The sequence below is a fragment of the Sardina pilchardus genome, chromosome 15 (assembly GCF_963854185.1).
Source record: "Sardina pilchardus chromosome 15, fSarPil1.1, whole genome shotgun sequence".
Lineage (NCBI taxonomy): Eukaryota > Metazoa > Chordata > Actinopteri > Clupeiformes > Clupeidae > Sardina > Sardina pilchardus.
The window spans coordinates 13,029,813-13,051,997 of NC_085008.1; the positions used below are offsets into that span (position 1 = coordinate 13,029,813).

The following is a 22,185-nucleotide window of genomic DNA, read 5'->3' on the forward strand; positions in this document are numbered from 1 at the left end:
ATAGCATACTGCGAGTTTATGTGAAAAAGGTTTCTCCTGCAGATACTAAAGATCTCAACCATGGGTGGACTTTGAGTTGAAAAATAACAGTATTCTTCAGATTTGTTAAAAACTTTAAAATACACTTTAGCACTTCAGCTTTAGCGTTTTGCTTGAACATCATGCCCCCCATATATATAACCTACATGAAATATTGAACCTGAAATATTCAGCTCCCACTCTAAATGCTGTTATACTATACAGTGGGGAGAATATTAGCATCATGCTAAAGTTGACTAAAAAGAGAAATATAAAATCGTCTTTTGGAAATTGATCATGCATTAATTAAAAAAAAAAAGAAAAAAAAAAGAAAAAATCCGACCTTTATGGACTCCAATTTTCTTTGTGAATGAAGAATGTATAGTAAATAAATAAATAAATAAATGTTCTTCCTTAAAATACAGGGGTTATAAGTATTTTACCCCTATGTTAAATTACTATAGAGGCAGGAAGATTTTTTACAGTACATGTAAAAAAAAAAAAGGCCAGCTATTTCATGGATCCAGGATACAATGCATCCTAATAAGTTCTCCTTAGCCTTTGGAATTAAAATAGCTCCACATCATCACATACCCTTCACCATACCTAGAGACATGTTTTTTTTCTTTCAGTTAGCCTATTAGCCTGTTTGATGCTCACTGAGCTCAATGCAAATCAAACCAGCTAGGCTACTGTAACTGAAAAAAGGTCCATATTGCTTCATGTTGTTGTTGCCTACAACTGTTCTCTAGTAAACGTATTATTCTAACTTCATTATACCTATACCTATATAAAAATAATTCCCCTGTTAAGGAATCTATGTCAATCTGGTTCATAATTTCTCCTGATATCTAATTATTCAGCTTTCAGAAGACTTATTTTAAGAAATCTATCAATGCATTTGTAACACAGTATTATCTGAAACTTAATGTATTGTAGTATCATGTATTCATTATTGTGGTTGTAACTAATTATGACATTTCACTACTTGACAGACTAAATAAACACATTTTTGGAGACCCCTGAAATGATAAAGTTCAGCAGCAGACAAGCTATTTTTGGACACACACCTGCAAGAAGCGGATGAGGTAGCAGAGAACAAGTTTGTTGATATGTGGCAGGCTGAGTGCCACATTCACAGCAGCTTCAGGAGAGTCGCAGTGAGATATACACTCCTCATAATATGCATGTGGAATCACAGGTTCCTCCAGTTCCCTATACCATAACTTCAAAAGAGATGCTAAAACAGAAAATGAGACACAGAAAGAGAGAAAAACAATCTCAGTGGTACAACAGAGAAGGGATAAGAAACAATAGCTTATTCTGGTGAACGGAATCAAATCTGCTGTGAAATGTTCACTTTTTCTTATAAAAGCAAGAAACCTGGTATGCTTGCACAGTTTTATGCTTCTCACATATCACCTGGACAAGAGTGCAAGAAAATAAGTGAAAGAGGAAGTAAGGATAAGTTATGCTTATATGAGAATGGGTTGGCACATTTATGTTAAAATCTTAGAAGAAGGATCATGTGTTAAAAAGCTTGCTTGCAACAGTTTTCCTATGAGGGATTAACAGCGATTAATACCACTCTCTTGCCCTGTGACTATTATGCACATTTTTTGCATTGTTTTTATGTTCAAATGTTACAACATACAATGTGACTTAAAAGTAAAAAAAATACCGGCATACTTTGTACTAATACTTATTACATTTGTTTGTTATTGTGCTTTTTACAAAGGAAAAAAGCCTGCTGGGAATATGAAAATGTGTTTATCCAATGGTCCTCCTGTCCTCCTGTTTGTGGTTATGATACACTGTGAAGCTACCTCTTGAAGTGTTATAATAGCTTAGTTATAATAATCACCAATGCAGTCAGCAATTAGCAAGCATAAAAGTGGCACACAGAAGAGAAAAGAAAGATGAGAACTGGTGGAGACTAAATACAAATGAATGAAGTTGGATAGTAATTATTAGTTATAGTTTAATAATTTATATTAACACTGTGAATGTTTCTGCTGGCGTTGATGATAGCAACGCTGACGTTAAGTCCTACCTAAGGAGAAGGCAAGAACAGCTGAGGGGACTGACCATATATACTCTCCATATGGAACAGCAGTTGGAGGAGGAGTGTGTATTCTGGTTAATAAATGTTAGCAATGAGGAAACGTTTCAGTGTGGATGTAAACAAAATCAATAGGATGCTCTTCGAACCTGAAACATCTCATGGTCAAATGCAGGCCTTTCTATCTAGTCTTTTTCATCATTGTTTACATTGCACCACATGCTAACACCACATGAGCGCTGGATGAAATCATCGATTGGCACAAACTCTGCATCCAGAATCTGCATTCATCTTGGACGGTTACTTCAAGCCAACCTCAAGAAGCAAACCTCAAGAAAGTTTTATCAAAGTGCCATCAACATGAGCTTTCCAATTCAAAGGTGAAATCATCCTGAATCAATCCTACACACACCATACAGCCTTTGGCAAAATGGGATCATTCTTCTTGAGTCCTGCAGTCCTATTTTTATCCTCATCCTCCTTCTCTCTCCTTCCTTTTTAAAATAGCATTTGTTTATTTATTCATTTATCTTTTTAATTTATTCTTGACGTTCAATGGACACTTGAGCACAAAAGATGTCAATGCTTATAAATGCTTATTTATGAGTACATGACAATAAACTTTGAACTTGAACTTGTTTATCAGTATTTATCAAACCTGCACTTCATCAGGTAATCAGCGCCTTTCTCCGCCTACCTCACCACAATTTACCAATGTACACAACTGAATGGCATACTTTAATTACAAGCACAGTCGAATGAGGTTAACTGAAGACAACATGCAAAAGAATCAAACGTTTAGCTATCATGAAATAATACAAGATGTCAACAAGCAGGGAGATACTGAAGAGTAATCCTATTTAATCTACTTGTACGCAATGGAAGATTGGTCAAATCTAGCAAGTAGGAAAGTTTAAGTGGTTGACGTGAAAGTGAAAGTAAGATATTCAAAAGGCCAATGAAAGTTAAGATGACTTTTGATAAAGTACAAAGATGTTTCCATAGTTCCACCGTTTCCATACATACAGGGGAATACCTAATTAGGCACTTCTCCTCCCATCTTTTAACACAAAACTCCCACTTTCCCCTGACGATCCTATGAATGCATAATGCATGACACAGGAAATCGCAATTTATGGAAAACATTTTTAAAAAGTATATGGTTCTCAAAAATACATTCCTTAAGTGTCCTAGACTTACATTACATTTCAACAAAGCTTGTATGTTAAATGGTATGAATTAAGCGTAGAAAAAGAAGAAGTAGGATTAATTTCCTGAAGGAAGTACCAGTGCATGCTAAGACATTATGAGATTGGCGTTACAACCTCGCAACTGTCTTATCGGCTGAGTAAAAAAACGCTTTTCCGAAATCAATGCTAAAGTAGCGTAGGTTAGGTAATGCGCATGCGTCCAGAGAGAGTAAAGCGTCGCCATAGGTCAGACTCGGTCAGACTAATTTTTATCATTTTGGGGCAAAATAATCGTCTGAAATGCTATTGTTACTTCCTATTTCGAATTGAGATCTAGTGGGCATGGCCAAGCTACCAAAGTTATAGAATATCGGGGAATTTTGTAAAAATGTACATGCAGAATTGGTGTACAGTATATCTGCAGAATTGGTGTACAGTATATCTGCAGAATTGGTGTACAGTATATCTGGTTATTAGCTTTACTGCTTGCTTGTGTAGCCTAACTTTGTTTATTCAATGCCCATTTACTCATCTTCTGCTCTAAAAAAAGTAATAGATTCCTGAACACTGAGCGACTGCTCTGAAATCATTGGTACCATTCATGATGTAGTTAGTCATAGAAATTAAGGAAGATTTGTTGAGGAAAGTCAGGGAAAAACATGGATTTTTACATTTGACTTGTGGTCTGTATATGTAAAAAAAGCTTTTACAGTGTATCAGTGGTAACTGCGCTGACAAAAACTGCATGCTAGCAATGTTGAAAATTGAAAATTGAGGGGAAAAAATTACATAATGCCAACTACATGTAAACAGTTACAAACAGAACAGTACACAAAGTGAACCTGGTTATAGTGTTTGTAGGCTAAAATACCTGGAATATGAGGATCCTCAAGGCCAGTGGGGACTTTCCATTGATCGATTTGAATTTTTAAATCATTCACCTCATCAATATCACCAGGGACTCTACAAATGCATAAAAGGCAGAGGTAAGGAAAGCAATTGTACATAGCACATTTCATACACAGAGGCAACACCATGGAAGTTTTGCTCTTAGAGTCCCCCTACAGTTGGTAAACAGTAATGTCTTCTACTATTGTCGTAAAATCTGTCGCAGTTACACCAGTGAGGTATCCTAAGAAGCAAGTGAGACATATCTTGGCTATCTAGAAATATCGAGGCTGCACAAAGCCTTAACTCGGGGTATTAAAGTGCAACTCCACCCTATAACTCACCCAATTCACATTTCTGAAAAGGCTTTCAAAATGAGCGGGACGTTCTGAAATTTGGAAGGGAGTGCAGCACTGCTGCAGCCAATCAACTAGTGGTGGGGGAAAAAATCGATTCTGTTCAGTATCGCGATATTTTGTGCATGCAATTATATCAATACGAGTAGCTCAAAGTATCGCAATACTTAATTATATAATTGAATTATCTATTTTACTTTTATTTGAGGCGAGTTTACTTAGGGTTTACTCTGATCACATTAAATATGCTAGATAGATAGATATAAAGATAGATAGATACTTTATAGATCCCCAAGGGGAAAATTCAAGATATTACCTTGATATGCACCATGCCATGACAAAGTGAGTTGAACAGTGTTATTTTACTTATTTTTTGTAATGCCTTCGAACAATATGAGAGACATGAATAGCAATATATAGCAGAATCGAATCGCAATACTTGTTGTATGTTGTATGTTTAGAATCGCAATAATATCGAATTGTGGCCCAAATATCGCAATAGTATCGAATTGTCATTCTTGTCACCCACCCCTACAATCAATCATGGTGATTTTGTGTCAATCTGGGAATTAGTGCTGCAGACATGGCAGGTAGGGCAGCAGGTGTTGGGGCGTTTCATTCCTAATTTGTAATGACCCGGTGACGTAGAGTCGCCAGAGAAGTGCAGGACTACGTCAGCATTCCAATAGCATTTTGGACCAAAATGCCATGGCATGTTTCAACCTGTAGAAGGCGCGGAGAGCTATATCTCCAGTACAAAATCATACAAAATGTTACTTTTCTTACACGATTTTTGTCAATATTAACCCTGGTAATAGTGTAGTTCAACACTTAAGAGTAATTTCAATCAATCAACAGCTCAAAAAACATATTTTAGAGTGCATTTACACTTTAAATTAAGTGGTACTGGCCCCGGCAGTGGCGCAACTGGCTGGGGCACCTGCACCGTACGCCGGCGACCCGGGTTCGATTCCCGCCCCGTGGTCCTTTCCGGATCCCACCCCGACTTTCTCTCCCACTCACTTCCTGTCATTCTCTCTACTGTCCTGTCCAATTAAAGGCATAAAAAGCCCAAAAAAATTATCTTAAAAAAAAAAAATTAAGTGGTACTGCGATAGCAGTTACAGTATGTGATACATTAGTAAAACTAGGCTTTCAGGTCAGATCTGTGTGCGTTCTCGGTGTTGGGATGATGTTGGCCAATCGTGAAACGTTGAGATGCACAAGACCGGCTATATTAAAAAAAAAAACAAAAAACTATTATTTCCGCATTTATGAGCGATAGCGTAATATAGGGCGGTGATTTTTAGAGTCTAGCCCATAACATCAAAACGTCATCAGATATTGTAGGCTATGGTATTCACATCCATAATGGCATATTTGCATGCACAACACAAAGCACCTATGATCCAAAATGTTTGGAGAGGTGGAGCTTATTTGACAGAATCTTACACGTGAGATAACTTTGTTTTTCAAGATAAATAATTGGTCAGTATAGGCAGTAGTTTTACAGTTTGAGGTAACTTAGCATAACCAGCTCCCGAGCAGGTTTGGTTGGCAGCATAAGACACCATGGTGATAGAGCCACACTAAAACAGAGACACTTTCGTATGGCAGCATACATCAATTCAGGGGGGAGGGGGAGGGGGAGGGGATACACTACTCTACTGTATTTTTAAAGTGACAGCAGTACCAGTTTTGGCCAAAATCCTACATACGGTTTCTTTAATTCAATTGTTTGTGTGGTAGGTATAGCCATATCGTCAACAATATGAAGCTACCATAGATGAATCTGCAAAGCAGAAAAGTAAATTTGCACCTGCAACCTGCAGTCATTGGGCTAGTTAGCCTAAAAGATTATTTTGTCCGTCTAACTACAGTATGTAGGCTAGACTATTAATTACTTGTAAGAATGTAGCCCCTACCAAACTTGTACGGTACACGCTGTTTACACATAGGCTAGGCTAGGCTAGCCTGACTCTCGCCAGACCCTTGTAGTTCCGCCATGCTCCACCAGAGGCGTTTCGCTGAGCTCCACACAAGGGTCTGGACGCGAGGGCAATTCAAACTCGTTCCAGTGATCAAAAAATTATCAACCAATCAGGAGCGCCGAAGCGAGTGTTTGATTCAAACAACAATGGCGGCACGCAGCGAGGAGTCTTGTGCTGACATTGATTCTTCTATTTCAACCGTTTTGTCGAATCTATCGAGTATTCATTCTTTAAAAGATTAACAGAGAATAGTTTTGAAGACATTTATTGGTGGCAAGGATGTTTTTACTCTTCTTCCGACCGGGTTTGGCAAGAGCTTGAAGAAGCCTAGCACGTCATTCAAGATAACAGGCAAGTGGTTTATCAAATCATGCGAGGATGTTTTACAAGGACCCGCCTTCATAAATACATCTCCTACCGAGAAGTCCCAGATCCTTGTGTGAAGCAGACAGCGAACTACAGGATCTGGCGAAAGTCAGGTTAAGGCTAGGCTACCTCATCATAAAACACTATTTCAACCTCAAAGTTTATACTTGTACCATAATACTTTCGGTTTCATTGCTGCTTCGGACATTAACATACACACGCAAACAAAAGCTAGTTTGCACACTTATTTCTGAATTTTGTAGTTCTTTTTGTGCTTGGGTTACTACCCGAACCCCGAAGTTCTGTAGGTCCAGTAAAAGCGATAAAGACCCCGTCAGGCTATTGCAGACGTGTCACTCAACCGATTGTAAGTTGATGTACCATCACAAAGGTCTTATATTATGAAAAACTGCACGGTGTTGCTTTAAATGTGCCTTATATTACATAGCAAAATGAAAGTCCCTGATTTAAATGTTTGACGCAAAGTGCATTTTCTTTCAACTGTATGCAGCTAACAGCTACTTCTTTCAACTGTATCCAGCCAAATGCTGTTTTCCCCAAGCAATTCCATATCAGTTGGAACAGGTCCGACACCATGGTCCTCAGTTTTTCCTGATTTTTGGTCCAAATGTTCCTCCATGTCTCATTAGAAGAAAACCAAAATTTTAGCTGGGTATCTTGTTTAGTTTCTGAGATATGGCTCTTCAAATGTGGTTAGACGCGTCCTAAAAAAAGGCTGAAAATTCCTGTATTTAATGAGCACCACTTTTTTTTAAACCCCTCTCCTCTCTTAAGGCTACCATATTATTTTCTAAAAATTTGAACACTGGGGCAGTACCCTGTGTTCTTGTCCAAAATCATAAAGGAATTACAGTCCTTCCCACCATTGGAGACTTATTCATCGAAACAAACCCATATTTGTTTTTAAAGCAATGGAAAAAAAAAACTGTTTTTGTTCTGTTATGGTCATGAATGGCTAGCACTCACAGTTTTAAAACTCTACATATATATAGTCCATGAGTAAGAGAACATGTTGACAAAAAATTGAGAATGTTAGTTTTCGTATTTCGAGGCTATGAGCCTTCAAAGTTGGCCAAAATGGCGTTTTTTCCTAAAAATGCCACTTTTATTGCCTTTTTCCAAGGACAAGATGAAACGCAAATCCAACATTTCTTTTTTTCTGCAATAGTGTGGCACTTTGTAGATCATATGAATGTGGTAGATCCAACCTGTCCATTTTAATATCCCCACAGCACATGTCTGAAGTTAGAAAAAATGAAAAATAGTCTTGGCTGAAGGAGGTGTTGGTTTGATTTGTATGAACCTCTTAGAAGGACAATATGGGGTGTAAACCCATTTTTTTCTGTTTGAGGGATCAGAATGCCATCCTGTAAATAGGATAAAAATGTTGTATCCCACTTTTACTCTTTAGTGATCCCTTAAAATATGTCCAAAAGTTGTCAAAAATGAAAAAGGTAACTAAATTGAGGGGCTTAAATGGCCAAGTGGATCAAGTCACACAAGGCTACAAATGTAATATAAGACAGATGAGATACTGAGGGAGAACACTGTGAAATGTTTAACCCTGTTACGATGGCCTTTGAACCCACTGTGTCCCTAATATCCTGTGATAACCGGAAGTTGGTTTAAAACAGGAGACAAACTTTAAAAAGGCTATATCTAGAGAACGGAAGGTCATAGAAATAAGCATTCACTTCTTGCTTGATCCTCATGGTCGAATTATGTCTGATGGAGCAAATCAGATTGAGTCTACGACCTTCCGTTCAAGAGTTGTTCGCAAAAAACTATTTCCCATTGAAACGAATGGGAAAAAACAAAAAACTGAAATTTGCTTAAGTGTTGAGGCCAAAATCATGGTTTGAGATATTGTGTAGGAGTATGTTTCAGACCATTTGGAGTTGATTGGTACCCACTTTGTGTGACATAAAAAAATCCCCCCTTAGGGTTTAATTTATGGATGGATATGGATGACCAAAAAGTGTAGGATTTTCACTGGTCCTTGGGTTATGTTTATCTAAGTGGATCTCGGGTTAATTGTCCAGGGATACCATTAGAACAAATCACAATGCATGCTGTATCCAACGGTATCTCCAACAGCAACCAGGAGACAATATGCTTCATGCAGAAGAAATTTGTTTAATAAGAATGAACCTCAGTTAAGGACACAGTGGGTTCAAAGGCCATCATAGCAGGGGTTATACATTTCACAGTGTTCTCCCTGAGTATCTCTTCTGTCTTATATTTCATTTTTAGCCTTGTGTGACTTGATCCACTTGGCCATTTAAGCCCCTCAATTTAGTCCCCTTTTTTCATTTATGACAACTTTTGGACATATTCTAAGGGATCAATAAAGAGTAAAAATGGGATATAAGATTTTTATCCTGTTTACAGGATGGCATGCTGATCCCTCAAAAAAACAAAATGGGTTTACACCCCATATTGTCCTTCTAAGAGGTTCATACAAATCAAACCAACACCTCCTTCAGCCAAGACATTTTTTCATTTTTTCTAACTTCAGACATGTGCTGTGGGGATATTAAAATGGACAGGTTGGATCTACCACATTCACATGATCTACAAAGTGCCACACTATTGCAGAACAAAAGAAATGTTGGATTTGCATTTCATCTTGTCCTTGGAAAAAGGCAATAAAAGTGGCATTTTTAGGAAAAAACGCCATTTTGGCCAACTTTGAAGGCTCATAGCCTCGAAATACGAAAACTAACATTCTCAATTTTTTGTCAACATGTTCTCTTACTCATGGACTATATATATGTAGAGTTTTAAAACTGTGAGTGCTAGCCATTCATGACCATAAGAGAACAAAAACAGGTTTTTTTTTTCATTGCTTTCAAAAAAAATATGGGTTTGTTTCAATGAATAAGTCTCCAATGGTGGGAAGGACTGTAATTCCTTTGTGATTTTGGACAACAACACAGGGTACTGCCCCAGTGTTCAAATTTTTAGAAAATAATATGGTAGCCTTAAGAGAGGAGAGGGGTTTAAAAAAAAGTGGTGCTCATTAAATACAGGAATTTTCAGCCTTTTTTTAGGATGCGTCTATCCACATTTGAAGAGCCATATCTCAGAAACCAAACAAGATAACAAGCTAAAATTTTGGTTTTCTTCTAATGAGACATGGAGGAACATGTGCACCAAAAATCAGGAAAAACTGAGGACCATGGTGTCGGACCTGTTCCAACTGATATGGAATTGCCCCCAATAGTTGCATATCTGCAAATGCAAATCTCTCCCACCTAAAGATTCCTTCAGTCTGATCTCCATTGAGTGCAAGTACTTCCTCAGACAGGCGTGTCTGTATCCATGGCAACTGTTTGTCAGGGTATCGTTCCTTCTGTAGTGACATAATTTCCTCTAAACAGGAACCAAACATGGAAGGGTTGAATATGGCATTCCGTGCATGAATGATTTCTTCCAAACAGGGTTTATTCAAACCCTGCAAAGAGAGAAAAATAATAGAATTGGGAAATCTGTTTAGTGTACCATTGATATTAATGAACAGAAACAAAATGATGAAGATAGGAATACATACACTACCTTTTTAGCACCCAACAAAGCAGCCTTCTGGAGTCTCCGATAACAATATTTAGCATAACTGCTGATGGCCACACCTGAAAACACAGAAATAGAAAGTAAGGGTAGAGCAATGTACAATATCTGTGCAGAAGTGTTGGTTTCTTTGCATACATGCAAGTGCATTCAAATGTTCCTACCTTTGTTGTCGTTAAGAGGGTCCATGTGTCTGTATATGTACCCCTCCAAGTAAGAGTGAAATCGGGGTGTAGGAGGAAAGAAAGCCAGACAGATAGCCATTAGCTCCCAGCCCCTCTCTAGGCTGTCATAGCGAAAGTTTTCAGTTGTTTGACGACACAATTGGATGAACAACTCATCCCGCAGACCTTGTAAGCTCCACCCCCTCACCACAATCTCCAGAGCAACAGCCAATGGTTCTGCCTTCCCTCGGCGATCTCCCATATAGGTCTGGATGAGTTTGAAGAGATCAACTGCTTCTCGTTTGATTATCCTATCTGATGTCATAATCATGGGCTTCTTAATGGCCTCACTGCTCCAAGCCAGCATATTAGCGATTGACACCTTTCTTCGAAACAAGCCCTAAAGAGCAAATGAAGGGAAGGCACATATAGTTGAATACACTCCACACACTGTTTATGAGATATACAGATATTTTCGTACAACATTTTTATAAGTGTATATGAAGTTATGTAGTTACATACCTGCGTGTGTGTATTAAAATGTTTGGATGCCCAGTTTTCAATATCAGTCTCAGAGGAGGGCTTTCTTAGAGAAAAATTTGGGAAAACGCCACAACTGGAACTTGCCATCATATTTCGGGCATTCCGCACATTCTCAAACTGAAAACATGCTCCCAAATCCTCTGACTAAAAGACAGAGAGAGAGAGATAAATAAATAAATATAAATATATTATATATTATGCACCCACAAACATTAACATGACCATGTCTTAACCACTGGCTCTTTGCCTAACCGCTAAAATCTGATAATGAACATCAGCAGGCAAGAAACAATGTATTTACCTTTTCTGTATAAATGTACATGTTACTCCAATTTTTGTATGCTTGCAGGCATTGCTACTACCGTTAACCACCACCATCCCTGATCACTATCACCACATATCACTCCCTAAGCTGAGCTTGGTCCCTTAGTTCCAGTGAAACGAACTCTGAATGCTTCAGCATTAACCAAGATATTTTCGACAATTCCATGCTGCCAACTTTGTGGGAACAGTTTGGGGACGACCGCTTCCTGTTTTAACATGACTGTGCACCAGCGCACAAAGCAAGGGCCATAAATACATGGATGACAGAGTTTGGAGTGGATAAACTTGACTGGCCTGCAGAGACCAATCTACCCAATAGAACACCTTTGGGATGAATTCGAGCGGAGACTGAGAGCCAGTCTCCTCGTCCAACAGAGTGTGTGACCTCACAAATGCACTTCTGAAAGGATGGTCAAAAATTCCCATAAACACACTCCTAAACCTTGTAGAGAGCCTGTTATAGCTGCAAAGGGTGGACTGATGTCATATTAAACCCTATAGATTGTATAGTTTCTCACAGTTGTTAAAACACTAAACCCCATTCTCTGAATCGAATTCTCAAATGCCTGAACACATTTATTGACTGACACTCTTTTTAGGCAAAACCATAGACTACTTACTCACCTACTGTATGTAGGTGCATTTTACAAAACTCATTAACCCTTTTTGCAAAAATCTAAACACATTATATACATTGTGATGCACTTCTTAATTATATTGATAACCAAACAAGGCGGGAGGTGAACACATTGAAAGCACAGTTGTCCCCATTTTACCACTACCACTCAAAATTGATAACACTTGTGTCTACTGATGTGACAACCAATATAAGTCAGTTCAGAGTTGAAACAATAATTGAAGGCTAATTGAAGTTTCATATCAACAATGTGACAGAAAAGAGACGCATGGGACAATTGTGTGTGTTAGAGATGGGGTAAAAGGAAGAGGAGGGGGGCAGGTAGGAGGAAGAGGAAGACGAAGATGAAATTTGAGCAACAATCATTGACCATGTTCTGGTTCATGGAATGTGTGGTTCATGGTTGATGCTCATTGAGCTCAATGCAAATCAATCCAGCTAACAGGCTAACTGAAAACACCATGCCAATCTCTAAGTATGGTGAGGGGTATGTGGTGATGTGGGGCTATTTTAATTTCAAAGGCCAAGGGAAACTTATCAGGATCCATGAAATAGCTCGCCTTTATTATAAATAAAAACGTATAAAAAATCTTCCTCTATGGGAATTCAACATAGGGGTCAAATACTTAAAATATGACCCCAGTGTTTTAAGGAAGAACATTTATTTATCTACAATACATTCTTCATTCACAAAGAAAATGTGTGTTCTTAAAGGTTGGATTTTTACTCTTTTTTTAAATTAAGGCATTAAGATCAATTTACAAAAGATGATTTTATATTCTTTTAAGTCAACTTTAGCATGGGTTCAAAAACGTATTCTCCCCACATCCTTTTGCCTGCCAATGGAATTATCTTACCTGCACATGCTGTATTTTTTTTTAATTTTAGTTTTACAAAGCTTAAAGAGGAACTATGCAGGATTGGCGATTTCATCTCTGGTTTCGGTTTCGTTGTTCGTTTTCGCTCGTTTTATGCTTGCATTTTCTCTGCAGAGCTTCCCCGACAGCTTTAGCGTGTATATGTATACATGTATAGGCTATATTTAAATATATAAATTGCAAGCGTGGTTCTTCGTCTCAGACTTCCAGATGTAAACAAAGAGCGATCGTCTCCTGCAGAAAGTTGCATAGGGTCTCTTTAAGTAAAAATTCTAAAATGAAATACCGTATTTTCAGACTATAAGTCGATCTGGAGTATAAGTCGCAGCAGTCAAAATATAGCCATGAAGAGGAAAAAACATATATATATATCACCCCTATTTACAAATATATTTCACAAAATCCAAGACCAAGAACAGACAGAGACTGAAAGGCAAGTTATTCAATAGCACACAGAATAGGGTGACCAGATGTCCCGGTTTTATTTTGAGTTGTGTGTCCCAAGTCCCGACAAAAGTCTGTCAGGACGCTAAAATGTCCCGGTTTACACCAACCACTATTAAAGTGTGGCCTTATTATAGCCCAATCATTAACTAAACCCATGTAGAAAGGCTATAGCCTAAAGCGTCCAGTGTATGATTTTGATAATGTGTGTGTATGCAAGAGTGTCAGTCAATTGTAACAGTCTGCACAATCTTTGCAGCTAACCTTACAGTGTATCTCTGTAGACATTGTTGCAATGCCTCTTCATATCTGCCTCGTTTGAACCATTAGGACGATGCTGAAGAGAAAGGGCTCTATTGTGACAGCCTAACACACATGGTCACTAGCGAAAAGCTTATCTAAATTTAGTCGGCTGTCCAGTCCACATTGGGAGTGTTTTCGATATCAAATGCATAACAAATGGCACAACAAGGCGTTCCTATGTTTCTTAATCAGTCATGGGTGTGTTTTGAGTGCAACATCCTTTAAACCAATGAGAGTGACATCAGTCATTACCTTTAAACAGCAAACTCAAACAGCACATTGTTATTTTGGTGGTCACTGGCACATTTGAAGGAATCTGCTTGCACACGACCATATGGAACAGGTATTTCACTAACTTGTAAACCATGCTTCACTAAAACCTAGCAGAGTACCTAGCAGAGCTACATGCATCTGCACTCATCTATTATTTGAACTCATTGGCAAAGTGAAACTACTGTAACTTCACGGTGGCCTTATAGTCAACGACTATAACTTTCACTATTGCCTGACAATAGGTTACTATCGAAAACATAACCTGAAAAAGCAACTTACCTACCCCAATAATGTTCGAATGACTGAATAAAAAACCTAAGGACCTTGTAATCATGTAATTACCTCCGCCAAGGAGGTTATGTTTTCATCGGGGTCTGTCTGTCTGTCTGTCTGTCTGTCCTAATCTCTGACTGAAAGTGTGCAAAACTTGTGCATTTGCATAAAAATATTTAATGCATTTTCCCAGGGGACACCCCCAAACCCCCTCTAATGTTTGGGCTTAAGTAGCCTATGAAAAAATATCTGACCTGTCGCAAGTTCACCAAGTTCCCGTTCTCATTCCACAGGCCTAGGGCGCCATGTCACAGCTGTAGACAGTAATGTTTACTCCATGTTAAATTATATGTATTTTGATATACAAGTCACACCTGGCTATAAGTCACAGGATCAGCCAAACTATGAAAAAAATGTGAAAATACAGTACTTCTGCATCAGATCTGCCAACCTAACAAGCCAGACACTACACTTTAAAAGGAGCACAATAGTAAAAAGGCACATCTGCACTGCAGTCCTGTAAGCAGAAGCAACAGCAAATTAATCATCATGGCACAGCATAATGAAGAAACTGACTTTTACTAACCAGATCACTAATATTCAGTTGCTCAAATATAAACACACTTTTTTCAAACATTCTCTTACAACACTAATGCAAACTTTCTGTTGCGAGTTCCACGGCCTTGATAGCACATGCTCAAGCAGAAGCCATTTAAATTCAACTGGTGTTAGCAAAATAAGAGGCTGAAATGTAAGGGAAAAAAACCTGAACTACAAACAAGCTTGCATAAAGAACAGGTGAAAAGACAACTGTGCGGAAAACTCTGAAGCAAAGTATTATAAGTAACAGCTGAGAATGAGGATGCGTGTGGACTGTGGACAGTTATATCTAAGCAGAAAAATAGTCTCCAATGAGCTGAACATCACAGTGAAAGTCCTGTGGTTAACTCCACGCCAACATCTCAGTCTCCAGTCACTCTAGAGATTTGAAGCTCCAAATTGATCACATGCTGCAAAGCCACCCATTTTCACACCCACTAGTCTACCAGCCAGGCATGGACAGAGGTGAAGCAGCGAGGAGCTACACAGAACAGGTTGATACACAGAGTAAAATCAGCAACCATGAGTTCATGAAGTTAGATCCACAACACTAATTGAAATAAGACACTACCTTGAAGACAGTCCACATCACTGTTAATCCCCTGAAAATGCCATACAGTTATAAAGGGCCTCCTCAAAACATTAAACACACTAGTCATCATGATTACCAACCTCCTCTGCGGTATCTAGCCCATTCAGCTCCTCAGCACAGCACAAGCCCATCCACTCCAGCAGCAAAGAAAAGTAATAGATGCAGCAGGAGACAGTGTGTTCAGGCTTACTGAAATCCAATGATCATCCAGAGGATTACTGGGCCTCAAAAGCATCCTTCCACAGCTGCTTTGACGACTTGAAACCCTCCGCTAGAGAAGAGAATTATGCCACTCCCTTTTGGAACTTCAGGCAGCCAGAGCAGATGCAGATGGCTACCTACCTGGTCTCTTGTACCACAAAACATCACAAGGGGTCACTCCAATTGTCCAGAGACTCCCACATAATCTGTAAGAAAAATGGATCACAGTAGGATCATGCTAAAAAGAGGAACTAAGTCCTCATCCTCCATTCTCAGTTTTTGTGAAGTTTGTGAAGCAGAGGTTTCACAGAGGTTGCAATCAGCACAAGTGCGTAATGATCTAAACTTTGCCAGTATAACAACAGGAGCCAGAGACAGAGGAAAGTGGAAACGTCAGTATATAAGACATTTATACTCATTTCTGCCATTCCCTAGGACTGTGACCAGGCTGTACAGCGCAAAAACTGATGTTCAAGTAGGCACTACGGATCCAGTTGGGCAGCGACAAGTCAAGCTACATCAACATCAAGATAATTACAGTTTCAGTTTTTCTCAAGTGTTTTGGTGCATTTCTAGAATCATCATTTGCACAACAGTTAGTGCATTTCTCAAAACAATTAGTGCACCGCATAGTGGATTACCTGCAAAATGTGTATTTTGCACAAAATGCTTTGTTTATGCCTCAAAAGTAAATATTTATACCAATGAAACTGTCGGTGCAATCAAAATGACATGTCCTGACGCCATTGTTTGTCAATATAGTCAAACTGTTTGGTCCGTATTTTCTAATGAGGCAGGGCTATTTTCTATTTCAAAACTACAAAATTACACATTATTGTGTATAGAGGGGATTGATTACAAGACAGTGAATATGTTTAAATGTTTTTACTATTGATAGTCTTTGGAATCTATTATGATAGCCTAAAGTGCTGCGCAAAGTCTATAATCAATCTTATTTCTACTGTAGACTTGAGTTTTTTACCATGCACTTCTCTTTTATTGAGTAATGCGCAAAGGGGTGTGGCATCTCTCATCCACAGGACTTTAGAACTTAGCTTATTGCTTTTGTAAAACTATTACTACGTCTATTCGGCAAGATTTCATGGAACGAAGGCACAGCAACGAAAAATGTAACAATGTATTCATAATCATTCTTCCGCCAAGAAATATATTTCCTCTATCTGAATGATTGCCATGCAACATCGAGACGCAGATATGATAGATGTGGGCATCCTGCATGACTTGGGGTGGAAACTCTGCATTCCAGATCATGAGCAGGCTGGAGCTAACGCCATGGGAATGATGGATGTCTGGGCTCAAAGGAGCCGTCGCAGCATCTATCAGAGCTCAGTGGAGCTGTTGCTGCATGAGTCTCATGGGTTAAGCAGAGCCATTGTTACATGGGTCCTGGAACTCAGCGGAGCTGTTACTGCATGGGCCTTGGGGCTCAGTGGAGCCATCGTTGCAAGGGTCTTGGGGTTCAGCGGAGCTGTTGTTGCATGGGTCTTGGGGCTCAGTGGAGCCATTATCGCATGGGTCCTGGAGCTCAGCGGAGCTGTTGCCGCATGGGTCTTGGGGCTCAGTGGAGACATTATTGCATGGGTCCTGAAACTCAGCCAAGCCGTTGCTGCATGGGCCCAAGAGCTTGTTTCATCCTATCTGTGGCAGCCTTAAGCAACAATTCGACTGGAGCTGGAAGAAAACTGTTAGAACACCATTTACCTGATCAAATACACAATACTGTATACACATACGGCACAGTGTGCATGATAGGCAGATAAGGCCTGAATAGGCATGAAATGATGAGTAGGCAAATGGAATGAAATGGCATGAAATGAGAGGCATGAAATACGTGAGTAGGCACATGGAATGAAATGTTGTTCCATGGGACCCATGGATGCCTAAGCTGATGGTGCAGGGAAGTCCAGCGTGGCTCCATGGAATGGGTAGAGGGGGAAAGGGAAGGAGCAGATGCCACCAAACAACTGGGAGGGAAGTCCTGGCTGGGGGCGTTGGAGGGAGGAAGGGAAGATGGGGGAGGAGGGAGAAGGGACGGGGTCACTACCAGAGCCTTGTCAGATCTGAATGGAGTCCCTGTGGCCTGTGCATGGGTAGGCAGATGGGAGCCACGCATACATTCAATCGGATTGCCTGTTGTATCTTCTCAACGAAAAGTAGGCAACAATGGTATTCTGATCAAAGATTCTAAATTGCTTGAGAGTACGGTACCTAATCGGAATAGAACATACCCCATGTAAATAGACAGCACAAATGACAAAAAAAAACTGTCCATATAAACGTGGCTACTGATTGGCAGAACTGATGAAAGCCTACTGTCTTCTGTAGACTATAGTAGCAACAGAACTAAAAGACATCATTGTTCATATCAGTAATACACTTATTGAAATGTATCCACAGATTGAGATTCTGGCATCCCATCAAGGCTGATCTCTTTAATTTGAGATCAGCTTTGATATCAGGTCAGCAGACAGACTTTAACTTTTTTGTTCCGGTTCCTAAGAGAAAATATCTATGAAAGAATGAATGGGGTTTAGAGAAAATCATCAAAAGAAAAATATAGAATTGATAGGCTATAGAAGTGTTATTATTTATGTAATAGGTAGAGGATTTCCCATTGTGGTCACTCAACAACCAAGCCTATTTAAAATTACTCAACATGACTTAGGATACGACAATGTACAGTTGGCAAACACACTATGTGATGTGTCCAGGATACGCAACGGCCTTCCTTCATGGTACCAAATGCGCCTGAATAGCCTGAAAGACCAAACAAGGATCCAAAGCAACAAAGACAACAAAAGTTTTGTGCACAAAAAAAGCATTACCAACAGAGCAGCCTTGTGAGCATTTCACTGGGGTTATCAAGCAAACACCTTTCTTCATCTGTATTTCATTAATTAGCCCCACAACACTTCCAGAAGGCTAAACAGTAATGTCTGGTGTCCCAGATCCACCCCCTTCCTCTCTCATGATGGATTTGGTAACAACAAATCCTTCGGCCATTCCTTTTTGTTGTTTGGTCCAATCGTAAACAAAACCAGACAACAAACACCAACAAATATCAACAATTGGCCTTATTCACCCAAAAATCAAAACAAGGCTGTGGTGTACACTGACCAGACAGGATCAGATTAGCTCTACAGGACAACTTTACGTACAGATTCTTGATTTAAAGTAGGATAGGTGCAGTCTTCTGCCAAGTTTCACTTTTGTTTTCGTTGCAAGAAAACACTTAGGGCTCTATTGTGATAGTCTAAGGCGCAACGCAAAGCTTATTCCTATCGTAGACTCAAGTTTTCTGCAATAAGCTTCTCTTTTATTTTGCAACGCGTCAAGGGGTGTGCCAATTGACGATCTAAGGAGGGGTCTGGGGCATTATCTAAAACTCAATATTGTACACTACGTAAAACACATTGCACTACTGACCAAGGGAAACCTGGTCAGAAATCAGTGGCGAGTTGGCATTATGCTATTTTAAGAGTGCACTACAGTGATATGGGCAGGTGCACAATGCACCCTGATTCTCTCTTCCACAGGAATGCACACCACCATACACCCATGCAAAACATTACAAATTACACAATTACAATGGGAAACATAATTATAATAAAGATATTAGAAATACATGTCACAATGAGTAGTTATTCACCATCATTTCAAATTGGTAATAACGGATAAAAGTGATAGCACATATGAAGCACAGTTGAAGATGCACTGTCACGAGATGTAAGCATTATCCTCGGCAGGATAATTGTCCTTAGGTTTTTTATTCAGTCATTCAAACATTATTGAGGTAAGCTTTACTTTTTTCAGGCTATGTTTTCGATGGCAACCTATTGTCAGTCGATAGTGAAAGTAGGCTAACTCTGTATAACTGTTTTGTCGTTGACTATGAGACCACGGTGAAGTAAAGCATGGTTTAGTGGAATACCTGCTAGATACGGTCACGTACAAGCAGATTCCTTCAAATGCACTGGTGACCAAAGTACTGATGCGCTGTTTGAAGCCGCGCTGCTTGCTGTTAGGGAATGACTAATGTCACTGTCACTGGTTTATAGGATGTTACGCCTAAAACACACCCATGATTAAGAAACACAGGAATGCCTTGTTGTGCCATTTGTTATCCATTTGATAACGAAAACACTCCCAATGTGGACTGGACAGCCGACTGAATTTAAATAAGCCATTCGCTAGTGACCATGTGTGTTAGACTGTCACAATAGAGCCCTTAGAGGTGCCGCCCGTCTCTTTTTGCATTTTGCATTTTCCGAAGCTAGGGTTTTGTAGAAAATGGCGTACAAACTTTTAATGGTTCTGTGATAATGGGAACATGTTTGTCTTCCACCCTACAAAGTTTGGGGTGCATATGAATAATAGAGATAATAGTAATCTGACAATCTAATTTCAACCTTATCTGATCTGAAACAAAATGACCTATGTACCATTTGTAGGTCAGGCTATGTTCCAGTAGGTCACTACTACAGTATGACCATTTCCTTTCCCTGGCCATTATAGGCATGGAAGGGAACAGTCAAATTTGAAAATCCAGTACGTCCTTAGTCACATCAACATATGTTATTTTAAAGCCAACAAGAAACAATGTTTTCGTTCAAGTGTTTTCAGATGTGTTTTTTTTTTTTTTACCTGGGATGGGTGAAGCGAAGGTTCGGGTGAAGCCAAGTTGGTCTGCACAGACTGACTTTTCTCGAGCAGACTGTGTGTGAAGGCCAGTCTATCAAGGGTTTGAGTATTCCTCCTCCAGTGACTGTCACTCTGAGCCAGTGCTTCATCTTCACTGAGCGCTCGCACAACAGGACCTGGGAAGGGAAGGGGCATAGCCCCATCACTTTCATAGCCATCCTTGGCCCTGCTATGCTGTAACGAAGCTCCACCGCCTTGGTCCCACCTCATACGAAGTTTCAGAGCCTGTTGTGCCTCCTGTGCCAATTGTGCCTTTAGCAAAGCAGACTCAGCATTTTCCTGGGATAAAATCCCACCCTCCAGCGAAGGCTTATATGACTTGTGCTTGCGCTTTCCCCCCACCGCAGGATGCTGCAGTGTGAAGGAGCCACTAAAGGGCGCTGTCGCTGACACGTTGGCCATGTTGTTAAAGCATGCCATATGCTCCGCAGTCCTGAAGCCAGATTGTTCCACATAAACTAGCTGCTTAACATACTCTCGCCCGGCTGCGCTGTACTCCCGCCCACTAGAACTACAGCTTTGCTCAGTAGAGGCGTAACCTTGTCGCCCAGCGCCGCAGTCAGGCCCACTATGGCAGTAGTCTTGAAATTCTAAGTTGGAATTGTTTTGCTGACTGGCCGGTTTCTGCCGGGTTAGCACCAGCTGGCTGTAGGGGGAGTGGCTCTGTTTAGGTGAGTGGTAGCTAATGGTGGGCTTCCTTGCTGGAGACATATCAGAGCTGTAATGGGAGGAGTCACGATGCATATCAGTAGGAGGTTCTTCATAAATAGGAGGTGCCTGATATTCGGTGGGCGGTTCCTCATACAGAGGGGGCTCATAGGTATATCTGGGGGAGGGTGGTTGTGATTCCCCAGATGAGTGCCTCTGTATGCTCAACTCTGTTCTCCTCAAGTAGGGAGACTGCGAGTTGCAATCGGGATGGAGGACAGGTGAGGCCTGAGGCTCAGGAGAAGTACTATCAGGACAGAGATGTGGAAGGGTACAGGAGCCTGAGAACCCATTCCCCTCAGACAAATAGCTGGGCTCCCGATCTGACACTTTGATCAGCATTCTGAACCTGCAAAACAATGCAGACATTTCCATGTAATCCCATACCCCAAAGAGCACACATGATCTGTATATAAATCTTAAATTGAAGGGGAAAAAAAAGGAACCAAAAAGAACATTTTGCTTACTGGTTTATTAGTACTGCCCAGGAATGTAGATAGCACAAATTAATTAATTATTTGCTAATGGAATTAAGTGTAAAATCACAGGATACAAACACAATTGTTTATTTTAAACTTAAAACTCCAGCGAAATAAAGTCATCTAAATAACTATGAACTTCATCAAAGATGTGCAGTATAGGGTGATTTCTCCCATGTGCCTAAGGGTGTGTAAGTTAAAAAAAAAAAAAACACATAACTAAGCAATTCTTAGCCTGTACAAATTCTCCCTTTACTTAAATTTGTCATTTAGGCGCGGAGTTATGCATTTTGGGAGGAGCAACACCAGAATCTGGGCCTTTCTTATGTATACAACTCTTGACTTAAGCACCTGTTCAGCTATGCCCTCCTGAGGTCTGTATTAAGGTTGAATGCCACTATAAGGTGAAACAGCATAATGCTCAATGCCAGCAGTAGGCTTAGTTCTAAATACATGTGGGTTACACAGACTGTAACAAATTAACATTACAGTATCAAATTTAGTGCAATAAGTTGATATGTCTTTGTTTTTCCCCATTACAGTGTCACAAGGTGGCATATTTCCCGACATTACCTTATCCAT

General features: G+C 39.8%; 1 protein-coding gene across 1 annotated transcript in view; it reads right to left on the reverse strand.

The window, feature by feature from the left end:
- arhgap39 (Rho GTPase activating protein 39) overlaps positions 1–22,185 on the reverse strand; it is a 33,085-nt gene that overhangs the window by 2,679 nt on the left and 8,221 nt on the right. The window contains exons 3-9 of the mRNA XM_062556502.1: positions 20,360–21,473; positions 11,149–11,313; positions 10,627–11,026; positions 10,451–10,524; positions 10,150–10,349; positions 4,142–4,233; positions 1,089–1,258 (exon numbers count right to left, since the gene is read on the reverse strand). Of these exons, the coding sequence (XP_062412486.1) occupies positions 1,089–1,258; positions 4,142–4,233; positions 10,150–10,349; positions 10,451–10,524; positions 10,627–11,026; positions 11,149–11,313; positions 20,360–21,473 (2,215 nt within the window). The remainder of the gene's footprint in view (positions 1–1,088; positions 1,259–4,141; positions 4,234–10,149; positions 10,350–10,450; positions 10,525–10,626; positions 11,027–11,148; positions 11,314–20,359; positions 21,474–22,185) is intronic.